Source organism: Coregonus lavaretus (genome assembly GCF_964263955.1).
Source record: "Coregonus lavaretus genome assembly, contig: HAP1_SCAFFOLD_564, whole genome shotgun sequence".
Taxonomy (NCBI): Eukaryota; Metazoa; Chordata; class Actinopteri; order Salmoniformes; family Salmonidae; genus Coregonus; species Coregonus lavaretus.
In genome coordinates, this window is record NW_028165848.1 from 287608 (window position 1) to 311628 (window position 24021).

Below are 24021 nucleotides of genomic sequence, written 5' to 3' on the forward strand. Positions count from 1 at the left end.
TATATACACATGTGTACACACACACAACTGTCCAGCTATCAGCTAGCTGGCAATTAGGTGTCCAGCCAGTGAGTAGCTTCTCCCTGCCTCGGTATCACTAACGCTAGCATACATCTCTAACAATAAACAAGCCAGCAAACGTAATAGTAGCTAAAAATTCCCTGAAGTAATATAAACACCATAGTTAGGCTTGAAACCCAGTCAAAAGCCACATCACTATTTAACCAAACCCCACTGGACCTCTATGGGTAAAATAAAAGTATCCAGAAAGAAAATGTAACTACCTGGCATAGTGTGGCTGTAGCTATAGTAACACCCTGGTAAACTTAGCGAGCTGGCTAAATAGCGCAGTCAACATTAGCTATGATACAACTTTACCTGGCCTGTCATTATGGCGCTAGCCATCTAGCCAGCCAGCCAGTCAACATTAGCTATGATCCAACTTTACCTGGCCTGTCATTATGGCGCTAGCCATCTAGCCAGCCAGCCAGCCGATCCTATGAGTCATTTGGTTGTATCCTCATGTTCTAACAGTTCACTATCCACTGTATCCAAGTTCAAAAGACAGTTCCTCCTGATGTAGTAGACGGGAACAAGTCAGGGAGTTCTTTCCTCATGTATGTTTCAGCCGTCTTCACAGAGTCAAATGTGCGCTCACCATTCTTGGTTTCCGTCCACAAAGTCGTCGGGTAGCAGCAGGCCGTATGCCGAGCCAGCCTGCCGCAGAAGCCTCTTCAGTGGGGAGAAAGCCATCCTCCTCTTGTGTAGTATGGGAGAAAGATCCGGAAAGATCATGATTCTGGCATCTCCGTACTTGAGCTCTCCCTTTGCTCGGGCAGCAGAGAGGATGCGGACAGTGTCCTGGTACCGTAGAAATGTAATGACAAATGCCCTGGGTGCAACCTGACCAGGCAGCCGCCTCCGTAGGGTGCGATGGGCCCTCTCCATTTCCAGTGGGTGCGCGGAAGGGGGTAGATCCAGAATTTTGGGACTCCATTCCTGTAGAAAGGAGATGGCATCTCTTCCCTCCACGGCCTCTGGGAAACATTGAAATCTCAAATTCGAGCACTTTTGGACAATTTCGTGAGAATCTAATTTCTCCTCGAGTTTAGAGATGCATCTTCCAACTTCTTGTGCATTTGATCCACTTCCTCTGGGACGTCCAGGATGGCAGCCTGTTGGCCAGCATGGTCTTTTTGTAACTTTGTCACTCGTTCCCTTTGTGACTTTCTGGTCTTCGTGGAGTTTATCGACCAGCACATCAATTTTGCTGAGGCGTTCAGAAAGTGTCTCTTGGATGTTAGTTATACCCTTGTCCATCACCATTCTGAACCATGCTGGTGCTTCTTCCGAGCTAGTGTAGTGTATTGACAATATGATGGTGTTAAAGGTTTTTAGATGGAACTGAAAGAATGTTGGTTGTTCAGGCCAGAGGGGGGATGTTTTATGATGTTATTTGAAATGTGCCGCTTGGAGGGTGACGCCCGAGGGGAGACTGGTGATTGGCCAGAAGAGGGGGTAACCCTTATTTTGGCATTGTCTATATAGGAAGGGTTTTAGACAATAAGCCCCAGAGCAGCAATTAGAATTGGAGGACACTGCTCTCCAGACCTCGGGAGTCTGTCACCCATGCTGAAGCTTGTGATCTGAATAAACCTTATGATCAACGTGCAGTATGAGCAGACTCCTTTTGTTCATCAGCAATAATTGCCACCATTCATCCGATACGACACTAGCATCCGCCGAGGCCGAAGAAGGGCTGTCAGACACTAGCGGTTCTGGGATGGGGGGCAGTGTCCCTGTGACAACAAGCTTGGACCCCCTTGTGGCCCCTCTAAATGCGGAGTCTGAAATATTATCACAGAATACATTTTTGCGATCATGTTCTTTATATTTTTTTTATTTTTTTACATCCGTTATTAGACAGTGGCAAAGCGGAACACTAAAGTAACCCAACACATTTTCTAGTGGGACTCCTTTAGGCGGAACACAACAGTATCGTACCACATGGATCTGCAAGTTTTTTTCTATTCATTAGTTGAAAGAAATTTGGCGCGAATAATATCGTTCAAGCAAGAAGAAGGAAATAAAGAGAGGTGAGCAACATGTTGAATATGTTGTATTTGTAACATAGTTAACTATTAAATGCATTACAGAAGTGTAACGTTAGATCAGCTAATGTTAACCTGTCCGTTTGTTACTTTCTTTGTGAATTAATTAACAAATTGGCTTGAATCCTGGCCTATGTATTCGTTTGCATTGTTTTTGGTTTAGTTTTGTAGCTAATTCTAACAGTCAGGCATTGAAAATGTATGGCAATATGAAAAAGAATATAATATTTGATCAAAAACGCATGTTGCTGAGTGCTTTTACTTAAACCACACTCAGTAAACGCATTGTAACGTTAAAAGGTTAGACATGAAAGCTAGCTACCTAGCGAGTCAGTTATTTTCAGTAAATGAATGAATAAGCTTGGTCCCCATTGCTTTTGCTCTATAGTTGTCACCAACATGAAGAGAAAAAAGGACTTCATGTTTCTTCCAAAGAAAAGACAAGGCATAAAGTCAGACAGAGCCAGAGGGTTCAGGTGTGGAGAGAGCAAGAGAGAGCAGAGAGAGACAGCAGGAAGACCATTGGAGAGACTGAGAGTGATGTCAGCCAATCCCGGGAGGAGCCACCGGTGCAGCCAGTGATGAACATGGACCCAAGAACTCTGATGGGGGACAGGAGGAGGAGCTTCAAGGCGGCCTGGTACCACATCCACCCCTGGCTTCAATATTCAAACAAATCAGACTCTGGGTTTTGTTACGCCTGTCTCAGAGACTGGATTGGATTCCAAAATTGGGTTTTAACAACTGGAAGAAGGCAACTTACAAAGAGGGGGGATTTGCAATTCATGCAAGGTCTGAGCGGCACAAACAAGCAACGATTACATGGAGAGTCTATCAGAAAGCTGTAAAAAGTAATGCAACACTGGTAAATGCCCTAAACAAGGAACACAACAAACAGGTTCAAGAAAATGGGGACTATATTAAAACAATAGGAGAAGTACTACTACTTACAGCCACACAAAACATTGCACAAAGAGGACACGATGAGTCTGCAGAGTCTGATAATAAAGGGAACTTCATGGCAATCCTAGAAACCTTTTTCTACCCTGTCTTAGATCAGATGCTCAACGAGCTCAACAGACGATTCTCTAGCAGAAACTGTGACATAATGAATGGCGTCCAAACTCTAAACCCCAAAAGTGATGCATTTCTCAAAGAGAAGTCCCTGTTTCCATTTGCTAGAATGTATGAATCAAATATTGAGGACTTGGGGCATGAACTACATCAGTTCAGAAGAATTTGACAAAGGAAAATCCAGAGTGGCATGCAGAGACCCTCCAGTGTAGTAGAGATAGCATTATTCATTCAGCCTTATAAAGTTTTCTTTCAGCTCTTTAAACTGTGTAAAATATCTGTTTCAATCCCTGTTAGTACCGCTTCTTGTGAACAGAGTTTTTCTGCACTAAAGCTGGTGAAAACGTATCTTAGGTCCACAATGTCAGATGAGAGATTAAGCAATTTAGGTGTATTAAGGTTTGAGTCAAGGAGAGCAAAGGCCTTGAATCCAGATGAATTTGCGGATCTTTTTGCAAGAAACCACAACAACCGTAGAATACAGTTGATGTAACTGATAGTGAATATGTAATGCAAATGACAAAATGTAAATGCAAATAATAAATAGTTGAATGATTATAAACGTGGTCATTTGTCTATTAATGCCTGCAATGCAGTGAAGAAAACGACATGACAACAATAATGTGTGATGTAACTGGCCCCTCTAACAGTACAACTGGCCCCAGCCTGGCCCCTCCCACTGGGAATGTTCTAGAACCACCACTGCTGCTACGGCTACATTGGCCCAGTTATTGTTGAATAATAATGATGCTAGGTCGATTCAATTCAAATAATATAGCTAGTAACTTCAAAATACTTACAGCTGAAATACACTGCCGTTTTCTTTGTGAACATGGTGAGATGGAGGAAGCCGCATCCACATGTAGAGTTGTGGGGGAGGGGACAAGTTTCCCAAATAGACACTGGCTTTAGATCAGGTTTAAATTCCCCCCCACTAATGATCCTTGTTAGGTTTGGGGGAGGGGAAGCTGATCCTAGATCTGTATCTAGGGGAAACTTCACCCCAGCAAAGAGAGATGGGGGAAGAGGAGGAGAGAGAGCGTTGCTCTCAGGATTGACAGATCATGTACAAAATCTACCAGTAGGAAATTGGTGGAAGTTAGAGAAATACTCCAGTAACTGAAAGGTCACTGGTTTGAGTCCTGAGCCAGGCAACAAAACATGGGATTGGATCTGAACTGGCAGATCTGTGACCAACCCCTTCAGAAAGACAAATTCCCTTTGTTCCCTGTAACATGGACTAATAAAGTTGTACTGTACTGTGCTGTGCTGCACTTTATTTAACCAACGTTAGCTAAGCTTGTGATGAAATTGTGTGATGTTTACTAATTGCTGCTTTTGAAATTAAACATTGTTGTTTTCTTACCAGGACACTGTCCTACGGCCGTAGGCAGACCTGGCTCTCAAGAGAAGACAGGCTATGTGCACACTGCCCACAAAATGAGGTGGAAACTGAGCTGCACTTCCTAACCTCCTGCCAAATGTATGACCATATTAGAGACACATATTTCCCTCAGATTACAGAGATCCACAAAGAATTCGAAAACAAGCCCAATTTTAGTAAACTCCCTTATCTACTGGGTGAAAAACCATAGTGTGCAATCACAGCAGCAAGATTTGTGACCTGTTGCCACAAGAAAAGGGCAACCAGTGAAGAACAAACACCATTGTAAATACAACCCATATTTATGTTGATTTATTTTCCCATTTGTACTTTAGCTATTTGCACATTGTTACAACACTGTATATAGACATAATATGACATTTGAAATGTCTTTATTCTTTTGGAACTTCTGAGTGTAATGTTTACTGTTAATATTTATTGTTTATTTCACTTTTGTTTATTATCTACATCACATGTCAACAAGAGCAGGAAAGGACAGGGGACAGCAGAGAAGGATAATACCTGATGGAGAAAGTGCCGTGTCAGTGACACAAATTACCATCCAATAAAAACATCTGCTTTTCTCCATACCGTCATGACTGTAGCAGATATTTCAAAACGTTAAAAACAAGTCATTTAAATGACTCTTAATACACATTTCCATCAGAACCATCAGAACTCATAGCTATAAAGCAGTTGGATACAAAGCTTACCTCATGCTTCAGATCGATAGTGAAGTCAGTCTTGAGTGGGTCCTCTTTCCCTTTGTTTGAGAGCCTGGAACATCAAATCACTGTCTATTGGAATTAATAGTTAGAACTGAATACAATGATTATTACTTTCCCTCGACCACTAGGAATGTTGATGATAGACTGAAACAAACAGTGTAACAAAAGGTTTTGTCCAGCAGAACACATTACTGCTGAGAAGTGGTTGCTACGCAGGTTTCTAAAGACCACTAGGGAAAAAACAAGGTCTATGTTAGAAGGGATAGAATAGGCTTAAAGGACGACAGATGGAGACCAGGGTTACAGGAGGGTTGAAGGAGACTAGTTTTAACGGAAGGTAGATGGAGAGTAGGGTTAAAGGAGGGTAGAAGGAGACTTTGGCAGAAAAAATTTTTATACCGCACAAATGATAAAAAATGGCAGGCTACCTTGACATGGACAAACTGAAAATCTGAGCTAAATAAAAACGATCTTGTCTTGAATCCATCAAAAGCCTATTTAATAATTAAATAATATAATATATAATATTGTTGGGATTTAATTTGTTTGTTGAAATACAAGAGTTTAACCTTTGGATAGAAATTGGTTTCTCAATATCAGATAACTTGTTTGTTGAAATACAAGAATTTAACCTTTGGACAGAAACTGTTGGTGTTTCAATATCAGATACCCAGAGTATAGCTATTCTACTCAAGGAAGCGGTGAGTGTGACTAACTGACAGTGGAGTTATCAGCTGTTAAGTCACGATAGGCCGTATCTCTGTGGTTTTACTAAAAAGAACAGAACAAGGAGTAAAGTTGCTATGAAACAGGGCTGATTAAGGACATCAATTTGAGGACATCTACCAGAGACAGAACTACGCCTGGCAATTCAGCGCCTAGGGGTTGGGACCAACCCGCGCGCCAATGAACAGGCGGCAAGTCTAAACCACGCCCAGCCTCTGCTCTGACAGGCCTGTTCAGAAACAGGAACTATCTCTGTCAAGGGTATTTAAGGAAGAACATGTGAGACAGCCGCCAGTTCTCTGATCTCCCTGCGTGGTGCATCAGTGAGCCCGTATACGAACCCTCATACTTATCATTTATACATTTGCATTTAATAAACTTAGCTTGATTTGCAATAACTTCAATGATGTCTTTCATTCCAATACCAGACTTGAATTGATGCACTATTACAATTGGTGACCCCGACTGTGATCTGGTAGCGGAACTTCGCTGGGATTCGTCCAGCCCATTGGACATCGCTGTCGTCGGACGGTGTGTTTCACAAAGAGACCGGTCTTCTATAAAAGGTTAGCAGATACCTATTGTTATACAACTGAAATCTGCATATTGGCATTATCCAAATTATTTTGTGAAACACCTGTTTGATGTAAGTCAATTCTATTTAATACATTAAAATTAACTAAGTTTATTATACTAATTGACAAATGCAAATTGGTTGATAAATATGTGGGTTAAAGCCATGGCCTAATTATATATGGTTGTAGCCTGTATAATTAATGCTTTTTACCGTGTATGGTTGTAGCCAGCACGAGAGAAAAAAGGGTTGAAGCCCTGTAGTTTTTAGAAGTTACCGTGTGTGGTTGGAGCCAACACGAGAGAAATAACTGTTTATGTATGTGATTAAGTTTAACTCACAAGGGTTGGAGCCCTGTGGTTATATAGACGATCAAAATTAGTTTACATATGGTTGGAGCCTATATAAACTGAATTGGAAATTATATGTGGTTGTAGCCAGTATAATACGCTGTCTATTGGGACTACCCAATAAGCGTGCAAAATAATTAGGAATAATAACTGTGTTCATGTATTGTATGTGTTGAATGTTATTACTGTATAGAATTGTGATAAGTGACTAAAATTATGACAACAAGATAAAATTATCCTAGTAAATAGTAATATAAAAATTAACATATATCCTACAGACAAAACGAACGATTACATAGTCTAGTGGCGTGAATTTAATTACGCATAACAAACACTAATAACAATGGCAGAAACAACATTGAAAATTTTAAAATCAACCTTAGAAGTTAATGGGGGAAAGGATGGTAAGAAGAAAGGTGAAGAAGAGAGAGAAAGTACCAATGAAGAGAGAAGAGAAGAAGAATGGGGAGGCTTGTCTACTATAAGCAGAGGAGACAGAGGAGAAGAGAACTGGAGAGAGCGAAAGTGTGGCTTTTGGAGCCAGAAAAGACTGGCAGTTGGCTGGGAACGCATGTGGGTATCTGACGAGAGAATGTTCTAAACTTGCTCACCGAACGCAGACGTGCGTCATGGGTGAGAAAGTAGAGAATATTTACATTTGCATTTTTGGTAATTTGGCAGACGCTCTTGTCCAGAGCGATTTATGGGAGCAATTGGGGTTGAGTGCCTTGCTCGAGGGCACATCGGCAGATTTTTCGCCTGGTCGGCTCGGGGGTTGTAACCGGCGACCTCTCGGTTGTTGGAGCGGCGCTATTGGTCACTAAACTGCCAGCCGCCCCATATGAGTTTAAGATTGTGGCGTTGTTGGATAATATGATGGCGGAATAAACTGACCATAAGTAATGTTGTTTTAGACGTAATGTATAATATAGTACAAAGCAAATAGAGGGTTAAATTGAACTAATTATCATGGAAGAGCTAACGTAGTACAGTGAGGACAGGAACAATATAAGGGGAGACAGATTTTCCTAGGGGATTGAGTAAATAATTGATAATGGATCATTTGAGATGAGATCACATGTAGCAGAGTTAGGGTAATCAATTAAATAATCATTGTATACTCGAGGAATTATGAGTGGTTTAATGAATTAGATATGAGGAATTAGAATGATACAAACAATTATTGATGGGATAAGACTGGGGATTTCATGTTTTGTGTGTATCACCATCTCTAGATTATAACCAGGAGAAAGAGATTAGCTCATCTCAGTTAGGCAGTATTTAGGTCATAAAAATGAGCTATCAAATTGAGTGAGGCCTGGCTATTTGTGATTGTTGTTTTTTCAAATTGGGTTAAAATGGGTTCACAGAGCCATAGGCTGTACAGAGAAAGGACGAGCCCCCATGTTGCCCTAGTGAAAGAACATTCAGAGGAATGGTTATCACTAGGTAAATGGATAAAACAGGGAAGAGAAAAAAACATTACTGACTGGTAGAATACACCAAATGGGGATCAGTATGGCCACTCCACTGGGAGATATAGAAGAAAGTTGAATTGGAGAGCAAAAACCCAGCCCAGAGTCCACCTGGAGATAAGTTTTAACGGATGACAGGAAGAGATTTTCTTAACTCAGGAACAGGAGGCTGAGTTAGCAGCAATTCCGTTCAAATTATGGTCACAAGGACTGCAGATGTAGGACTAATTAAGGGGGTAGCTCCAGTACAAGTGATTCCTCGATTCGATAATAGGCCATACCAAAAGCAATATACTATGAAACCAGAAGCAATAAAAGGTATAATAATAATAATAGTGATGTGCCATTTAGCGGACGCTTTTATCCAAGGCGACTTGCAGTCATGTGTGCATGCATTTTTGTGTATGGGTGGTCCCGGGGATCGAGCCCACTGCCCTGGCATTGCAGGTGCCGTGCTCTGCCAGCTGAGCTACAGAGGACCACCTGAGCTACAGGGATAACACCTACATTTGAGCATTTACTTAAGGGAGGGGTGATAATTCCTGTAGATGAGGTACAATGAAACTCTCCAGCATTTCCTGTTAGAAAGGAGGCACCTAGCGCCGACTGGAGGATGGTCATGGACTTGCAGGGGGTTAATAGAAATATCATTCCCAGAGTTCCATGTGTACCAGAGAACTCCTATTTTACAGTGATAGATTTAGCTAATGCTTTCTTTAGTATCCCAGTTCATCCGGATAGTCAGGGGTGGTTTGGCTTTACTTTTCAGGGAAGGAAATGGACTTAGGTTAGGATGCCTCAAGGCTACTCGGAAAGTCTTACAATCTTAGCCCAGGCTATAACTAGGAATTTGGGAAAGTTTGAACCTAGGGAAGGAAGCAAATGTTAGTTTATGTAGATGATATTCTATTGGCTAATCCCACTCAGGAGGGATGTAAGAAGGATACAATCCAATTGTTAACCTTCCTGGCAGAACAGGGACACAAAGTGAGCAAAAAGAAACTTCAACTTTGGCAGAGCGAGGTCATTTACCTAGGACACACTATAACACAGGAGGGGCGAATGTTAAACTCATCCAGGAAAACTGCTATATTTGAAGCGCCTAAACCGTTAAAACAAAAAACAAATGATGAGCTTTTTGGTAATGATAAACTCCTGTAAAAGCTTGGGTACTCCATTATGTACTGCATACGGGTAAATTAAGTGATCTTATCTATGGGAAGACAATGGCAGCCCATGGTAAAGTAATTTGGAACTCTAAGGAGGCATACATACATCAGGGATGTTATCCAAATGGTAGAGAGTAACGAGGGATATGACATTGGTAGTGATTTACAGATGATGAGGTTTTTTGGTGGGCTATTAGATATAACTGGGTTAATCATGAACATAGAGGTTTTTATTCTTTGTTGCTAGACAGAAGACTTAGGTGAACTAGAAATAGACTTGTCATGTCCAACAATTAGTCTTCAGGTCAAGCCCGGGAGAGCCTGGGTAGAACAGAGTTTGAACTAAACATAAGTGTTAACAGTCCAGAGAGAGGAGTGTGAGAAAGCCATCAAGGAGACCACACCTCTGTTAAAATGAAGAAGCACCAGTAACTACAACCACAACCCCCTCTGCTTCCTCCCCTGGCCCCTCTCTACTATCCCCTCATTACCACTGGTGGTCCTGGAGGTAGAGCTCAGTGTTGCCAGATTGGGTAGTTTCACACCTAAAAGAAATGCGATGCAAGAAACATACAAATCCCGCCCACCCAGCTCACAGAGAAATCTGTTAAAATGTGGCTACTTTTTAGTGGATTGGGCAGGATTTTGGTTCTGATTGTGCTAGAAAGTGGCAATAGAATCTGGCAACACTGGTAGAGCTATACCGGCCTTGGGGTGGGGAAGAAAGCCTCCGAGCAGCCTCCAAGTATGCTTTTATATTTTCCTTTAAGTGGAAAACATCAGATTTGTTCATGTTTAGCCTCTGGAAGACTATACATAGACTGAAAACTCAGAATGGATCCTGCTGAACAACTAGCAGTGAGTAATGATAGGATGTGTCAACAGAACACTGAGGGATAGAGAGCAACTGGACATGCCTAGCTCTGGAACACAGTCCTAGTGGTGCTAGGCTTCTTCACTGGTTTATTTAGCTCTTAATGAAAGAAGAGAGAAGACAACGGAGGGAAAGACAAACAGAGAGGAAAGAGAAGGGGAAGCTGCTGGTACTTTGGGAGACGATGATGAGTTTGCTGAGGTGCCAAGATAATTCACTGTAGAACAGTAGAGGACTCCCACATACTCCCGCATAACTGACAGATCTCTGCTGCTAAGAGAGGCCCACACTCTCATACAGAGAGTACACACATAGAGCGTGATTTACCCTTTGGAGTCATGCACCGTATACCCTGACTGCACATGTACATATGCACGCACGCACACACACACAGACAGAACTGATTTACTGGCTCCCTGAAGGCCTGATAAAACACTGTCTGCATGACCTCACTTCCTGTTTCTGCAGCCAGCGGGAGGATGGATAGACATTAACCCGCTGAGTGGTAGAGGAGATGAGGACACATACACACACATTTCCACTCAGGGTGTTTTACTGGCTGGGAATCTGCCCCCCTGACCTTTCCCCTGTCATGCTTTAGGGGAGGTGGTCTGATCCTGACCTGTGACCCCCACATTGGTCCTCGAACAAATTAAATCAATTTGTCCTTGGGGGTTAATAATGTTTTCCATCCTATCTATCTATATACAGTGGGGAGAACAAGTATTTGATACACTGCCGATTTTGCAGGTTTTCCTACTTACAAAGCATGTAGAGGTCTGTAATTTTTATCATAGGTACACTTCAACTGTGAGAGACGGAATCTAAAACAAAAATCCAGAAAATCACATTGTATGATTTTTAAGTAATTAATTTGCATTTTATTGCATGACATAAATATTTGATCCATCAGAAAAGCAGAACTTAATATTTGGTACAGAAACCTTTGTTTGCAATTACAGAGATCATACGTTTCCTGTAGGTCTTGATCAGGTTTGCACACACTGCAGCAGGGATTTTGGCCCACTCCTCCATACCTTCTCCAGATCCTTCAGGTTTCGGGGCTGTCGCTGGGCAATACGGACTTTCAGCTCCCTCCAAAGATTTTCTATTGCGTTCAGGTCTGGAGACTGGCTAGGCCACTCCAGGACCTTGAGATGCTTCTTACGGAGCCACTCCTTAGTTGCCCTGGCTGTGTGTTTCGGGTCGTTGTCATGCTGGAAGACCCAGCCACGACCCATTTTCAATGCTCTTACTGAGGGTTGTTGGCCAAGATCTCGCGATACATGGCCCCATCCATCCTCCCCTCAATACGGTGCAGTCGTCCTGTCCCCTTTGCAGAAAAGCATCCCCAAATAATGATGTTTCCACCGCCATGCTTCATGGTTGGGATGGTGTTATTGGGGTTGTACTCATCCTTCTTCTTCCTCCAAACACGGTGAGTGGAGTTTAGACCAAAAAGCTCTATTTTTGTCTCATCAGACCACATGACCTTCTCCCATTCCTCCTCTGGATCATCCAGATGGTCATTGGCAAACTTCAGATGGGCCTGGACATGCGCTAGCTTGAGCAGGGGGACATTGCGTGCGCTGCAGGATTTTAATCCATGACGGCGTAGTGTGTTACTAATGGTTTTCTTTGAGACTGTGGTCCCAGCTCTCTTCAGGTCATTGACCAGGTCCTGCCATGTAGTTCTGGGCTGATCCCTCACCTTCCTCATGATCATTGATGCCCCACGAGGTGAGATCTTGCATTGAGCCCCAGACCGAGGGTGATTGACCGTCATTTTGAACTCCTTCCATTCTCTAATAATTGCGCCAACAGTTGTTGCCTTCTCACCAAGCTGCTTGCCTATTGTCCTGTAGCCCATCCCAGCCGTGTGCAGGTCTACAATTTTATCCCTGATGTCCTTACACAGCTCTCTGGTCTTGGCCATTGTGGAGAGGTTGGAGTCTGTTTGATTGAATGTGTGGACAGGTGTCTTTTATACAGGTAACGAGTTCAAACAGATGCAGTTAATACAGGTAATGAGTGGATAATAGGAGGGCTTCTCAAAGAAAAACTAACAGGTCTGTGAGAGACGGAATTCTTACTGGTTGGTAGGTGATCAAATACTTATGTCATGCAATAAAATGCAAATTAATTATTAAAAAATCATACAATGTGATTTTCTGGATTTTTGTTTTAGATTCCGTCTCTCACAGTTGAAGTGTACCTATGATAAAAATTACAGACCTCTACATGCTTTGTAAGTAGGAAAACCTGCAAAATCGGCAGTGTATCAAATACTTGTTCTCCCCACTGTACAAGTTATAAAACTGAACCTCAACTCTCAGTCTCAATTACAGTTCCAGCAAGTTTAAGAGTGATGTCTGACGTGATGACATCATGAGGTTTTCCAACTTCTATCCCTCGTCGCTTAAATCATCCTTCAATTTGAATTCATCTTAAATAATTGTTTGCCCGCTGATGTCTGCCTTTAAATTATAGTATGGCTATATAGGAAATGCCTTTTTGGAAGTGAACCCCATCACTCAAGCTTGTGGCGTAAAGCGAGTTTTAGAAGATACATTTTCAGTGGACAACTTTCTTCTTTATTCGGTGCAATGTGCCGAGGAGTGAGGAAATACCTGGCCACAATTCCTGGCAAGCCCTGGGAGAATCTACTTCCATATGGACCATGACTTCAGATCAGTCCTTAGCAAAGCTGCACTGTTGAAAATGGTCAGACGGTAATTACTACGAATGGCTTCTTCAAACAGGTAAGATGACAGAGGTACCGGGAGTCCAAGGCCAGACTCAGCGAGATGACGGAGCACGTGGCACCCTATTCACATTGAACTACTTTTGACCAGTGCATTATATAGAGAATAGGGGGTTGTAGGAGCTATTCATCATGTTTGTGTTCTATTGATTTAATCCCTATATTTACCTGTTTAGCACCTGACTGCCCCGCTGATTTACATTTCCCCCCCATTGAATATATAAAAGGCTGCCAGGTGAATGAGAAAATTAGCTGCAATTTTTAAAGGAACCGGTTGACTTTGTCTTTTAGCTAGCTAGGTCTTTTAAATTTGCAAAAATAAAAATAAAAAGACACAATTGATGAAGGACGATGATTATGAAGACTAAATACATAAAATGTAAATGTTTGAGGACAGGGTTTTGTTCTTTCTGGATTCCACTAGAATGACGCTATTAGAGATCTCGCACATGAAGCCCTACCTAGACTGCAAGTGCCGGCATTTTTTCCTCTGGTCTAAAATAAAATATCGCAATGCCCCAGGGCAGTGATTGGGGACATTGCCCTGTGTAGGGTGGCGTCTTTCGGATGGGATGTTAAATGGGTGTCCTGACTCTCTGTGGTCACTAAAGATCCCATGGCACTTATTGTAAGAGTAGGGGTGTTAACCCCGGTGTCCTGGCTAAATTCCCAATCTGGACCCTCATACAATCATGGACACCTAATTAATATTAATAATAATAATATGCCATTTAGCAGACGCTTTTATCCAAAGCGACTTACAGTCATGCGTGCATACATTTTTTTGTGTATGGGTGGTCCCGGGGATCGAACCCACTACCTTGGCGTTACAAGCGCCGTGCTCTACCAGCTGAGCTACAGAGGACCACATCCCCTGCTTCCAATTGGCTCATTCATCCCGCCTCCTCTCCCCTGTAACTATTCCCCAAGTCGTTGCTGTAAATTAGAATGTGTTCTCAGTCAACTTACCTGGTAAAATAAGGGTAAAATAAAAAATACATTAAAATTGTGTGGGTGGGAACTAGTGTGCCTGAGAGCACAGACAATTTTCAACCGTTTCATATCGTACTCTTTCTGTTAGTGACAATGATTTAAGAAAATAACGAAAATAAATGGACTAAAATTATTGGATTTCTCTCTTTTATTGGATTGTGTGCAATGGAATTATCCCCAGGTCACTAGTAAGTGGCATCAATAACTTTTTGTATTTGCCACTACAAACTGGTGAGATGACAGAGAGGTACCGGGAGGCCCAGGTCAAGGCCAGACTCAGTGTAATAATTGATGGAGGAGTGGGAGCAGGAGAGGTGGCCAGAGAGGTGTCCAGAGAGGGATGGATGAGAGGGGGCAGGAGAGTGGGCCAGAGAGGGATGGAGGAGAGGGGGCAGGAGAATAGGCCAGAGAGGGATGGAGGAGAGAGATGGAGGAGTGGGAGCAGGAGAGGTGGCCAGAGAGGTGTCCAGAGAGGGATGGATGAGAGGGGGCAGGAGAGTGGGCCAGAGAGGGATGGAGGAGAGGGATGGAGGAGTGGGAGCAGGAGAGGTGGCCAGAGAGGTGTCCAGAGAGGGATGGATGAGAGGGGGCAGGAGAGTGGGCCAGAGAGGGATGGAGGAGAGGGGGCAGGAGAATAGGCCAGAGAGGGATGGAGGAGAGGGATGGAGGAGTGGGAGCAGGAGAGGTGGCCAGAGAGGGATGGAGGAGAGGGGCCAGGAGAGTGGGCCAGAGAGGGATGGAGGAGAGGGGGCAGGAGAGTGTGCCAGAGAGGGATGGAGGAGTGGGAGCAGGAGAGGTGGCCAGAGACGGATGGAGGAGAGGGGGCAGGAGACAGCCACTGATGGGGGATGAGGGGGTAAGAGCAGTGTTGCTCATCGGAGGCGTGTACCACTGACACATACACACACACACCAGAGGAGGCTGGTAGGAGGAGCTATAGGAGGATGGGCATATTGGAATGGCTGGAATGGAATAAATGGAACGGTATCAAACACATCAAACATATGGAAACTCTTCCATTTATTCCATTCCAGCCATTACAATGAGCCTTTCCTCCTATACATCCTCCCACCAGCCTCCTCTGACACACACGTATACATAAACACAATAGGCATTCATGCACCTAAGGGTATTCTGTTGATGCCTCTCTCTCTCTCTCGTTGCATCCAATGGCAGTGTACGCGATAAGCTAATGCAAGGAGCTGCTTGTGGATTTGCCATCTCTAACGCAGTTCCACCTCCGATTTGATAGAATCTAGCCCTTCACATTGCATTATCCAGTAACCACATCAACCTTTAATCCACATCTTATACTTTTCTCATATTTTGTGTGTTCTTTCTTCCATATGGGAATGAATGCTGACAAATAAATGCTCATATTATTTTATTGATGAAGTATTCCACTAAATGAAAGAAGATAGAAATTAACTTTTGACCAATGCTAGCTGATAATATTTACTCTTCCATATGCGTTGTGTTCTTACATCTTCTTCAGTATGAGGTCTGGGATGTACACCATGTGATTTTCTTTGCCATATGCCTTTTTCAACAGCTTTTCTCTTTCTTTCTCCCTCTGTTTCTTTTCGTTATAGTTCCTTGCCACCTCGTCCAGGTGGGCTTTCACCCTCTCCTTATTCTTCCTCACTTCTTCCTTACTCTCTGCTTTTCTAGCTCTGAGCAGTTCTTTCATGATCTCTTGGAAATAAAACATTTACCAATAGACATATCGAAACAGTCAGGCTATTTAATGCAATCACATGAACATCTGGTTGTGACATCTCTTCTCCATGTTAACTGTCAATAATAATAATAAGTCACTGTTTGTTAAGGTAGTTATAGACAGTGCAGCAACACAAGGCCATGTCTCACACGTATTTGTATTCATTAAAAGTCGGCCATTTGTTGTTTCTTTGTCTTTCCGTCTTTCAATCTGAGAATGTAGACAGAAGGGCTAAAACGGGCATGATTGATCTGAGGGGAAATCATTGATACATTCAGAAAGTTTTTTTGCAACAAGTAGGAGATTTATATTATGTAAAGTAGGCTAGGTTATAATATATAACAGAGGTTTGTTAGTGATATGCAGATGGAGGTCTATACCTCAGCTATAGCCTACATATCCTAGATGACCAGCCTAAACCTGTTCAGATCAGTTCCCATAACGTCACAGGCCTACCAGTAGCAGGACAGAGCATGTACACTATATTTATAAAAGTATGTGGACACCCCTTCAAATGAGTGGATTCGGCTATTTCAGCCACACCCGTTGCTGACAGGTATATAAAATCGAGCATACAGCCATGCAATCTCCACAGACAAACATTGGCAGTAGAATGACACCGTACTGAAGAGCTCAGTGACTTTCAACGTGGCACCGTCATAGGATGCCACCTTTCCAACAAGTCAGTTCGTCAAATTCCTGCCCTGCTAGAGCTGCCCCGGTCAACTCTAAGTGCTGTTATTGTGAAGTGGAAACATCTAGGAGCAATAACGGCTCAACCGTGAAGTGGTAGGCCACACAAGCTCACAGAACGGGCCCGCCAAGTGCAGAAGCACATAAAAATCGTCTGTCCTTGGTTGCAACACTCACTACAGAGTTCCAAACAACGTCAGCAAAATAACTGTTCGTCAGGAGCTACATGAAATGGGTTTCCATGGCCGAGCAGCTGCACACAAGATCACCATGCGCAATGCCAAGCATCGGCTGGAGTGGTGTAAAGCTCGCCGCCATTGGACTCTGGAGCAGTGGAAATGGGTTCTTTGGAGTTCTGAATCACGCTTCATCATCTGGCAGTCCGACGGACGAATCTGGGTTTGGAGAATGACAGGAAAACACTACCTGCCCGAATGCATAGTGCCAACTGTAAAGTTTGGTGGAGAAGGAATAATGGTCTGGGGCTGTTTTTCATGGTTCGGGCTAGGCCCCATAGTTCCAGTGAAGGGAAATCTTAACGCTACAGCATAAAATGACATTCTAGACGATTCTGTGCTTCCGACTTTGTGGCAACAGTTTGGGGAAGGCCCTTTCCTGTTTCAGCATGACAATGCCCCCCTGCACAAAGCGAGGTCCATACAGAAATGGCTTGTCGAGATCGGTGTGGAAGAACTTGACTGGCCTGCACAGAGCCCTGACCTCAACCCCATCGAACACCTTTGGGATGAATTGGAACGCCGACTGCGAGCCAGTGCCCGACCTCACTAATGCTCTTGTGGCTGAATGGAAGCAAGTCCCTGCAGCAATGTTCCAACATCTACTGGAAAGCCTTCCCAGAGGAGCGGAGGCTGTTATAGCATCAAAGGGGTGACCAACTCCATATTAATGCCCATGATTTTGGAATGAGATGTTCGACTAGAAGGTGTAATGAGATGTTGCACCAGCAGGTGTAATGAGATTTTGGACCAGTAGGTGTAATGAGATGTTGCACCAGCAGGTGTAATGAGATTTTGGACCAGCAGGTGTCCACATACTTTTGATCATGTAGTGTATGTTTGGTGAAGTAATAAAGAAGGTGTAAAATTTTGGGTAGATGTTCCTAGAACAGATTATAACTATATATGGACATATTATAAAGTATGTGTATGAATAGAGTCTTAAGGATTAAAGTGAAACTGAGATGAGGAAGTGAATCAGTAGGCCAATGTGACGATGTTACAATGTGATGATGTTACAAGTAAGTTACACTTGTTAAATCCACTTCAGTCAGTGTAGATGCAGGGGCAGAGACGTGTTGGAGTCAAGAATGGTCCACCACCCAAAGGACATCCAGCCAGCGTGACACAACTGTGGGAATCATAGGAGTCAACATGGGCCAGAATCCCTGTGGAACGCTTTCGACACCTTGAAGAGTCAATGCCTTGACGAGTTGATGCTGTTCTGAGGTCAAAAGGGGGTGGAGGGGGGCAACTCAATATTAGGAGGGTGTTCTTAATGTTTTGTACACTCAGTGTATTTTTGTTGCTTTATGTAATGGCATATATTTTAATGCTTTATGTAATGTATTTTATCTATTGAAATATAATTGTGATATATTTAAAAATTTTGTTTCATGGTGATTTATTATGTTTTTCAGAATCTCCAACCAAACTCTGCGATCAGTCTCTCCAGTGCCCAGTCATCTGTCCATGAAGAGTGACATCTCTATGGATCATCCTATACATTTTAGTGATAAATCAGGGACCTTTGACCCTAGGTAAGTTACTGGTCAGAATTGATGATATTACTATTGAAGAGGAGAATCTTCTAGATCTGAAACCAGATGTATTTTGTATTCCTCTCTAGGTTTCTTCCTAGGTTCCTGCCTTTCTAGGGAGTTTATCCTAGCCACCGTGCTTCAACATCCGAACATGCGCTGTTCGGAACCAGACGACCGTTAGAGCCAATGACGTGTTCACTTTACCATGAAATGCTTCCTTACGAGCCCTTTCCCAACCATGCAGTTAAAAAGAGACTATATACCAGGAGTACCAGTACTGAGTCAATGTGCAGGGGTACCAGGTAGTTGAGGTAATAACTAGACAATATACAAGGAGTACCAGTACTGAGTCAATGTGCAGGGTACCAGGTAGTTGAGGTAATAACTAGACTATATACAAGGAGTACCAGTACTGAGTCAATGTGCAGGGGTACCAGGTAGTTGAGGTAATAACTAGACTATATACAAGGAGTACCAGTACTGAGTCAATGTGCAGGGGTACCAGGTAGTTGAGGTAATAACTAGACAATATACAAGGAGTACCAGTACTGAGTCAATGTGCAGGGGTACCAGGTAGTTGAGGTAATAACTAGACTATATACAATGAGTACCAGTACTGAGTCAATGTGCAGGGGTACCAGGTAGTTGAGGTAATAACTAGACTATATACAAGGAGTACCAGTACTGAGTCAATGTGCAGGGGTACCAGGTAGTTGAGGTAATAACTAGACTATATACAAGGAGTACCAGTACTGAGTCAATGTGCAGAGGTACCAGGTAGTTGAGGTAATAACTAGACTATATACAAGGAGTACCAGTACTGAGTCAATGTGCAGGGGTACCAGGTAGTTGAGGTAATAACTAGACTATATACAAGGAGTACCAGTACTGAGTCAATGTGCAGGGGTACCAGGTAGTTGAGGTAATAACTAGACTATATACAAGGAGTACCAGTACTGAGTCAATGTCCAGGGGTACCAGGTAGTTGAGGTAATATGTACATGTAGGTAGGGGTAAAAGTGACTAGGCAATCAGGATAGAGATGACATCTCATCCAGGGAGTGGAAACACACACACACACACACACACACACACACACACACACTCACAGACACACACACACACACACACACAGGGAGGGAAGGTTGTGTTAGTTTAATATTGTTTCAGGACTATGAAAATGGAAAAAAGGATTGGCCTATGGATTATGAAAACAACAAAAATAAATGGTAAAATGGGAGAGGAGAAATGACTAGAGACAGTGTTGTTTAACTCACTGACCATGACCCATGAGTTCTTCTTACCTTTGTTCAGTAGAAAAGTCTCCCTCTCTAAACGTCATAGGTAGATCCATAGAATTGTCACTCTTCAAGGACACACAGCTGGGTACAGGGGAGGCTGGTCTCTCCTGCTTGATTGGGCTTCAACACAACAGAGACAAACATTACATCTCTCATCTACTCTGAGTTCAGATGGGGAAACAAGAGTTTCATTCCAAAACGCTATATATTCATTTTAAGAAATGTTGGTCAATTAGATTTGATTGTTTAAAGAAATTAGGAAAGACATTGGTGTGTTTTTTCACCATCTAATCATATATCTGCCTCACTCTCAGAGAAATAAGTAGTACTGCTAGGTTTTACACAGTAATAATATATCTGCCTCACTCTCAGATAAATAAGTAGTGTTGCTAGGTTTTACACAGTAATAATATATCTGCCTCACTCTCAGAGAAATAAGTAGCACTACTAGGTTTTACACAGTAATAATATATATCTACCTCACTCTCAAAGAAATAAGTAGTACTGCTAGGTTTTACACAGTAATAATATCTGCCTCACTCTCAGAGAAATAAGTAGTACTACTAGGTTTTACACAGTAATATAATATATCTGCCTCACTCTCAGAGAAATAAGTAGTACTGATAGGTTTTACACAGTAATAATATATTTCTGCCTCACTCTCAGAGAAATAAGTAGTACTGCTAGGTTTTACACAGTAATAATATATAAATGCCTCACTCTAGATAAATAAGTAGTACTGCTCGGTTTTACACAGTAATAATATATCTGCCTCACTCTCAGAGAAATAAGTAGTACTACTGCTAGGTTTTACACAGTAATAATATATATCTGCCTCACTCTCAGAGAAATAATTAGTACTGCTAGGTTTTACACAGTAATAATATATATCTGCCTCACTCTCAGAGAAATAAGTAGTACTGCTAGGTTTTACACAGTATTAACATATATCTGCCATATATCATTAAATCAAAATCAATCAACAAAAAAATAAAAAATAATAATAATTAAAAAGATGTTGCTCTCTGTCACTGCTTGATGGAGACTGACAGTGTTGTAGAGACAGAGATATTGCTCTCTGCCACTGCTTGAGGGAGACTGATAGTATTGTAGAGACAGAGATGTTACTGTCTGTAACTGCTTGAGGGAGACTGATAGTATTGTAGAGACAGAGATGTTACTCTCTGTAACTGCTTGAGGGAGACTGATAGTATTGTAGAGACAGAGATGTTACTCTCTGTAACTGCTTGAGGGAGACTGACAGTATTATGGAGACAGAGATATTGTTCTCTGTAACTGCTTGAGGGAGACTGACAGTATTGCAGAGACAGAGATGTTACTCTCTGTAACTGCTTGAGGGAGTCTGACAGTATTATGGAGACAGAGATATTGTTCTCTGTAACTGCTTGAGGGAGACTGACAGTATTGCAGAGACAGAGATGTTACTCTCTGTAACTGCTTGAGGGAGACTGACAGTATTATGGAGACAGAGATATTGTTCTCTGTAACTGCTTGAGGGAGACTGACAGTATTGTAGAGACAGAGATGTTGCTCTCTGTAACTGCTTGAGAGAGACAGTATTGTAGAGACAGAGATGTTAATCTCTGTAACTGCTTGAGGGAGATTGACAGTATTGTAGAGCCAGAGATGTTACTCTCTAACTGCTTGAGGGACACTGACAGTATTGTAGAGACAGAGATGTTACTCTCTGTAACTGCTTGAGGGAGACTGACAATTTTGTAGAGACAGAGATGTTACTCTCTGTAACTACTTGAGATAGACAGTATTGTGTGACCTGCAGAGTCAAAAGGATGGAAAGATGTCCGGCCCCCTAGTAACTTCCCTAGCAACCTATCAGGGCACAGGTCACACAGGTCAGGGAGGGTTTGAGAGGCAGGTTTATGGTTCCCCCTAGACTCTCAGGCTCTGGTTATGGGGGATTGGGAGTGCAGTGTGGGGTTGAGATACTGATAACAGTCACCGGCAGGGAATACGTAACAGAGGTGTTTTCCAAAACGATCGTTATTAAAACATGAATATCAAATTAAAACTAAGATGACTGCGTTAATGCATTACAAAATAAACTGTATGCTAAAGTCCTATTTAAATCATATTGAAATACGTTTAATGTTCAATCAATTGAGTTCTATTTTGCTACTTGTAGACTACTGTCTGTAATTTGTCTCAATATATTTCATGATGTGTAGGCTGTAAAGAAGGGGAGGGTGCTCAACCAACGTGAGTCGAGGTCCAAACCCAAAATTAAATCATCATTGAAAAGGAAAACGCCAACGCTCGCTCACCATTACAAATGATTTGTTTTATTTAAGCAAGGTTAAAAGATGAAAGTTTCGGCCGTCATCAGAATAATCACACAAAGGGAATGGACAAGTTCATGTAGGGCATGGGAAAGACTATTAGGGAGAAAACTCTCTTCATCTGGTGGTGCTAATGAGAGTGGGTGTGGTGGACTACACAGGTTGGTCCTCAGGGTGAGCGGTACTGTGGTCAATGTCTCTATCTAGTGGTCAACTACAGTAATGGAACCACTAAAACCATTTAGGAGATGGGGCAATCATTTTTCAACTGCAAAGTAGATATCATTGATGTAAAACCTTTCGCTCTTAGAGATATTAGCACCTATGGCTGCAAATATTGAGGCAGCTTATTCTAATGCTTACACAATAAAAATGCCCTAAATCACAGATTCGGCACATCATTGTTCACATGTTAGGCTACACATCATGATATATATTGAGACAAATTACAGACCGTAGTCTACAAGTAGCAAAATAGAACTAAATATATTGAACATGACATGTATTTCAATATGATTGAAATAGGCCTATAGCCTAATGTTTATATTTTAATGCAGTCATCTCGGTTTTCATTTGAAGCATCATTTTATATGTCCCTCTCTTGTTTGTATCAATTGCAAAGACATTGGCAACTTTGTATTTGTAGGCAACTTTGTTCTTAAATTATCAATGGATAAACAATTTGATTCTATGTTTAGCAGAGATAATCTGTGTATAAATTGACGCGGGAGGGCAAAAAAGTATCCAACGACGCACTTAACTGTTCTATGAGTGGTCTGACACAGGAGTTAGATTAGGAGTGTTTTCAAGTGCAACGTTAATAACGATGGTTTTGGGAAACAGTTCAGAGATTTAACAATGCTCCTACGAAGGTTAACTTAGCCTTAATATGCTGTTGGGAAACCGGGCCCAGATCAGTTCAAATAACATTGTAGGCCTACCAGTATCAGAACAGAGCATGTAGCCTAGGACTGATAAGTGATCATAGCTCAAACCTACTCTGACTATTGAATGTCTGACGACCACTTAACTTTAAGTGTTCCCTCTATCTTCAGCCAGCTTTGTTCTGACTTTAACTAGACTAGTACTGATAGAGAGATAAGACCTGGGTTCTATCAGGTGGTCTATATATATAGTGGCAGTAGTAGTGGTTAGTTCTGATAGAGAGATAAGACCTGGGTTCTATCAGGTGGTCTATATATATAGTGGCAGTAGTAGTGGTTAGTACTGATAGAGAGATAAGACCTTGGTTCTATCAGGTGGTCTATATATATAGTGGCAGTAGTAGTGGCTAGTACTGATAGAGAGATAAGACCTGGGTTCTATCAGGTGGTCTATATATATAGTGGCAGTAGTAGTGGCTAGTACTGATAGAGAGATAAGACCTGGGTTCTATCAGGTGGTCTATATATATAGTGGCAGTAGTAGTGGTTAGTACTGATAGAGAGATAAGACCTGGGTTCTATCAGGTGGTCTATATATATAGTGGCAGTAGTAGTGGTTAGTACTGATAGAGAGATAAGACCTGGGTTCTATCAGGTGGTCTATATACACTGCTCAAAAAAATAAAGGGAACACTTAAACAACACATCCTAGATCTGAATGAATAAAATAATCTTATTAAATACTTTTTTCTTTACATAGTTGAATGTGCTGACAACAAAATCACACAAAAATTATCAATGGAAATCAAATTGATCAACCCATGGAGGTCTGGATTTGGAGTCACCCTCAAAATTAAAGTGGAAAACCACACTACAGGCTGATCCAACTTTGATGTAATGTCCTTAAAACAAGTCAAAATGAGGCTCAGTAGTGTGTGTGGCCTCCACGTGCCTGTATGACCTCCCTACAACGCCTGGGCATGCTCCTGATGAGGTGGCGGATGGTCTCCTGAGGGATCTCCTCCAAGACCTGGACTAAAGCATCCGCCAACTCCTGGACAGTCTGTGGTGCAACGTGGCGTTGGTGGATGGAGCGAGACATG

At 42.2% G+C, this 24021-nt stretch overlaps 1 protein-coding gene across 1 annotated transcript in view; it reads right to left on the minus strand.

Annotated features, from left to right (window-relative positions):
- Window positions 1-24021, minus strand: part of LOC311115371 (NLR family CARD domain-containing protein 3-like) — a gene marked incomplete at its 3' end in the record, with an annotated part of 115283 nt that overhangs the window by 83895 nt on the left and 7367 nt on the right. Inside the window, exon 2 of the mRNA XM_084190553.1 lies at window positions 19720-19836. Within this exon, the coding sequence (XP_084046679.1) occupies window positions 19720-19836 (117 nt within the window). The remainder of the gene's footprint in view (window positions 1-19719; window positions 19837-24021) is intronic.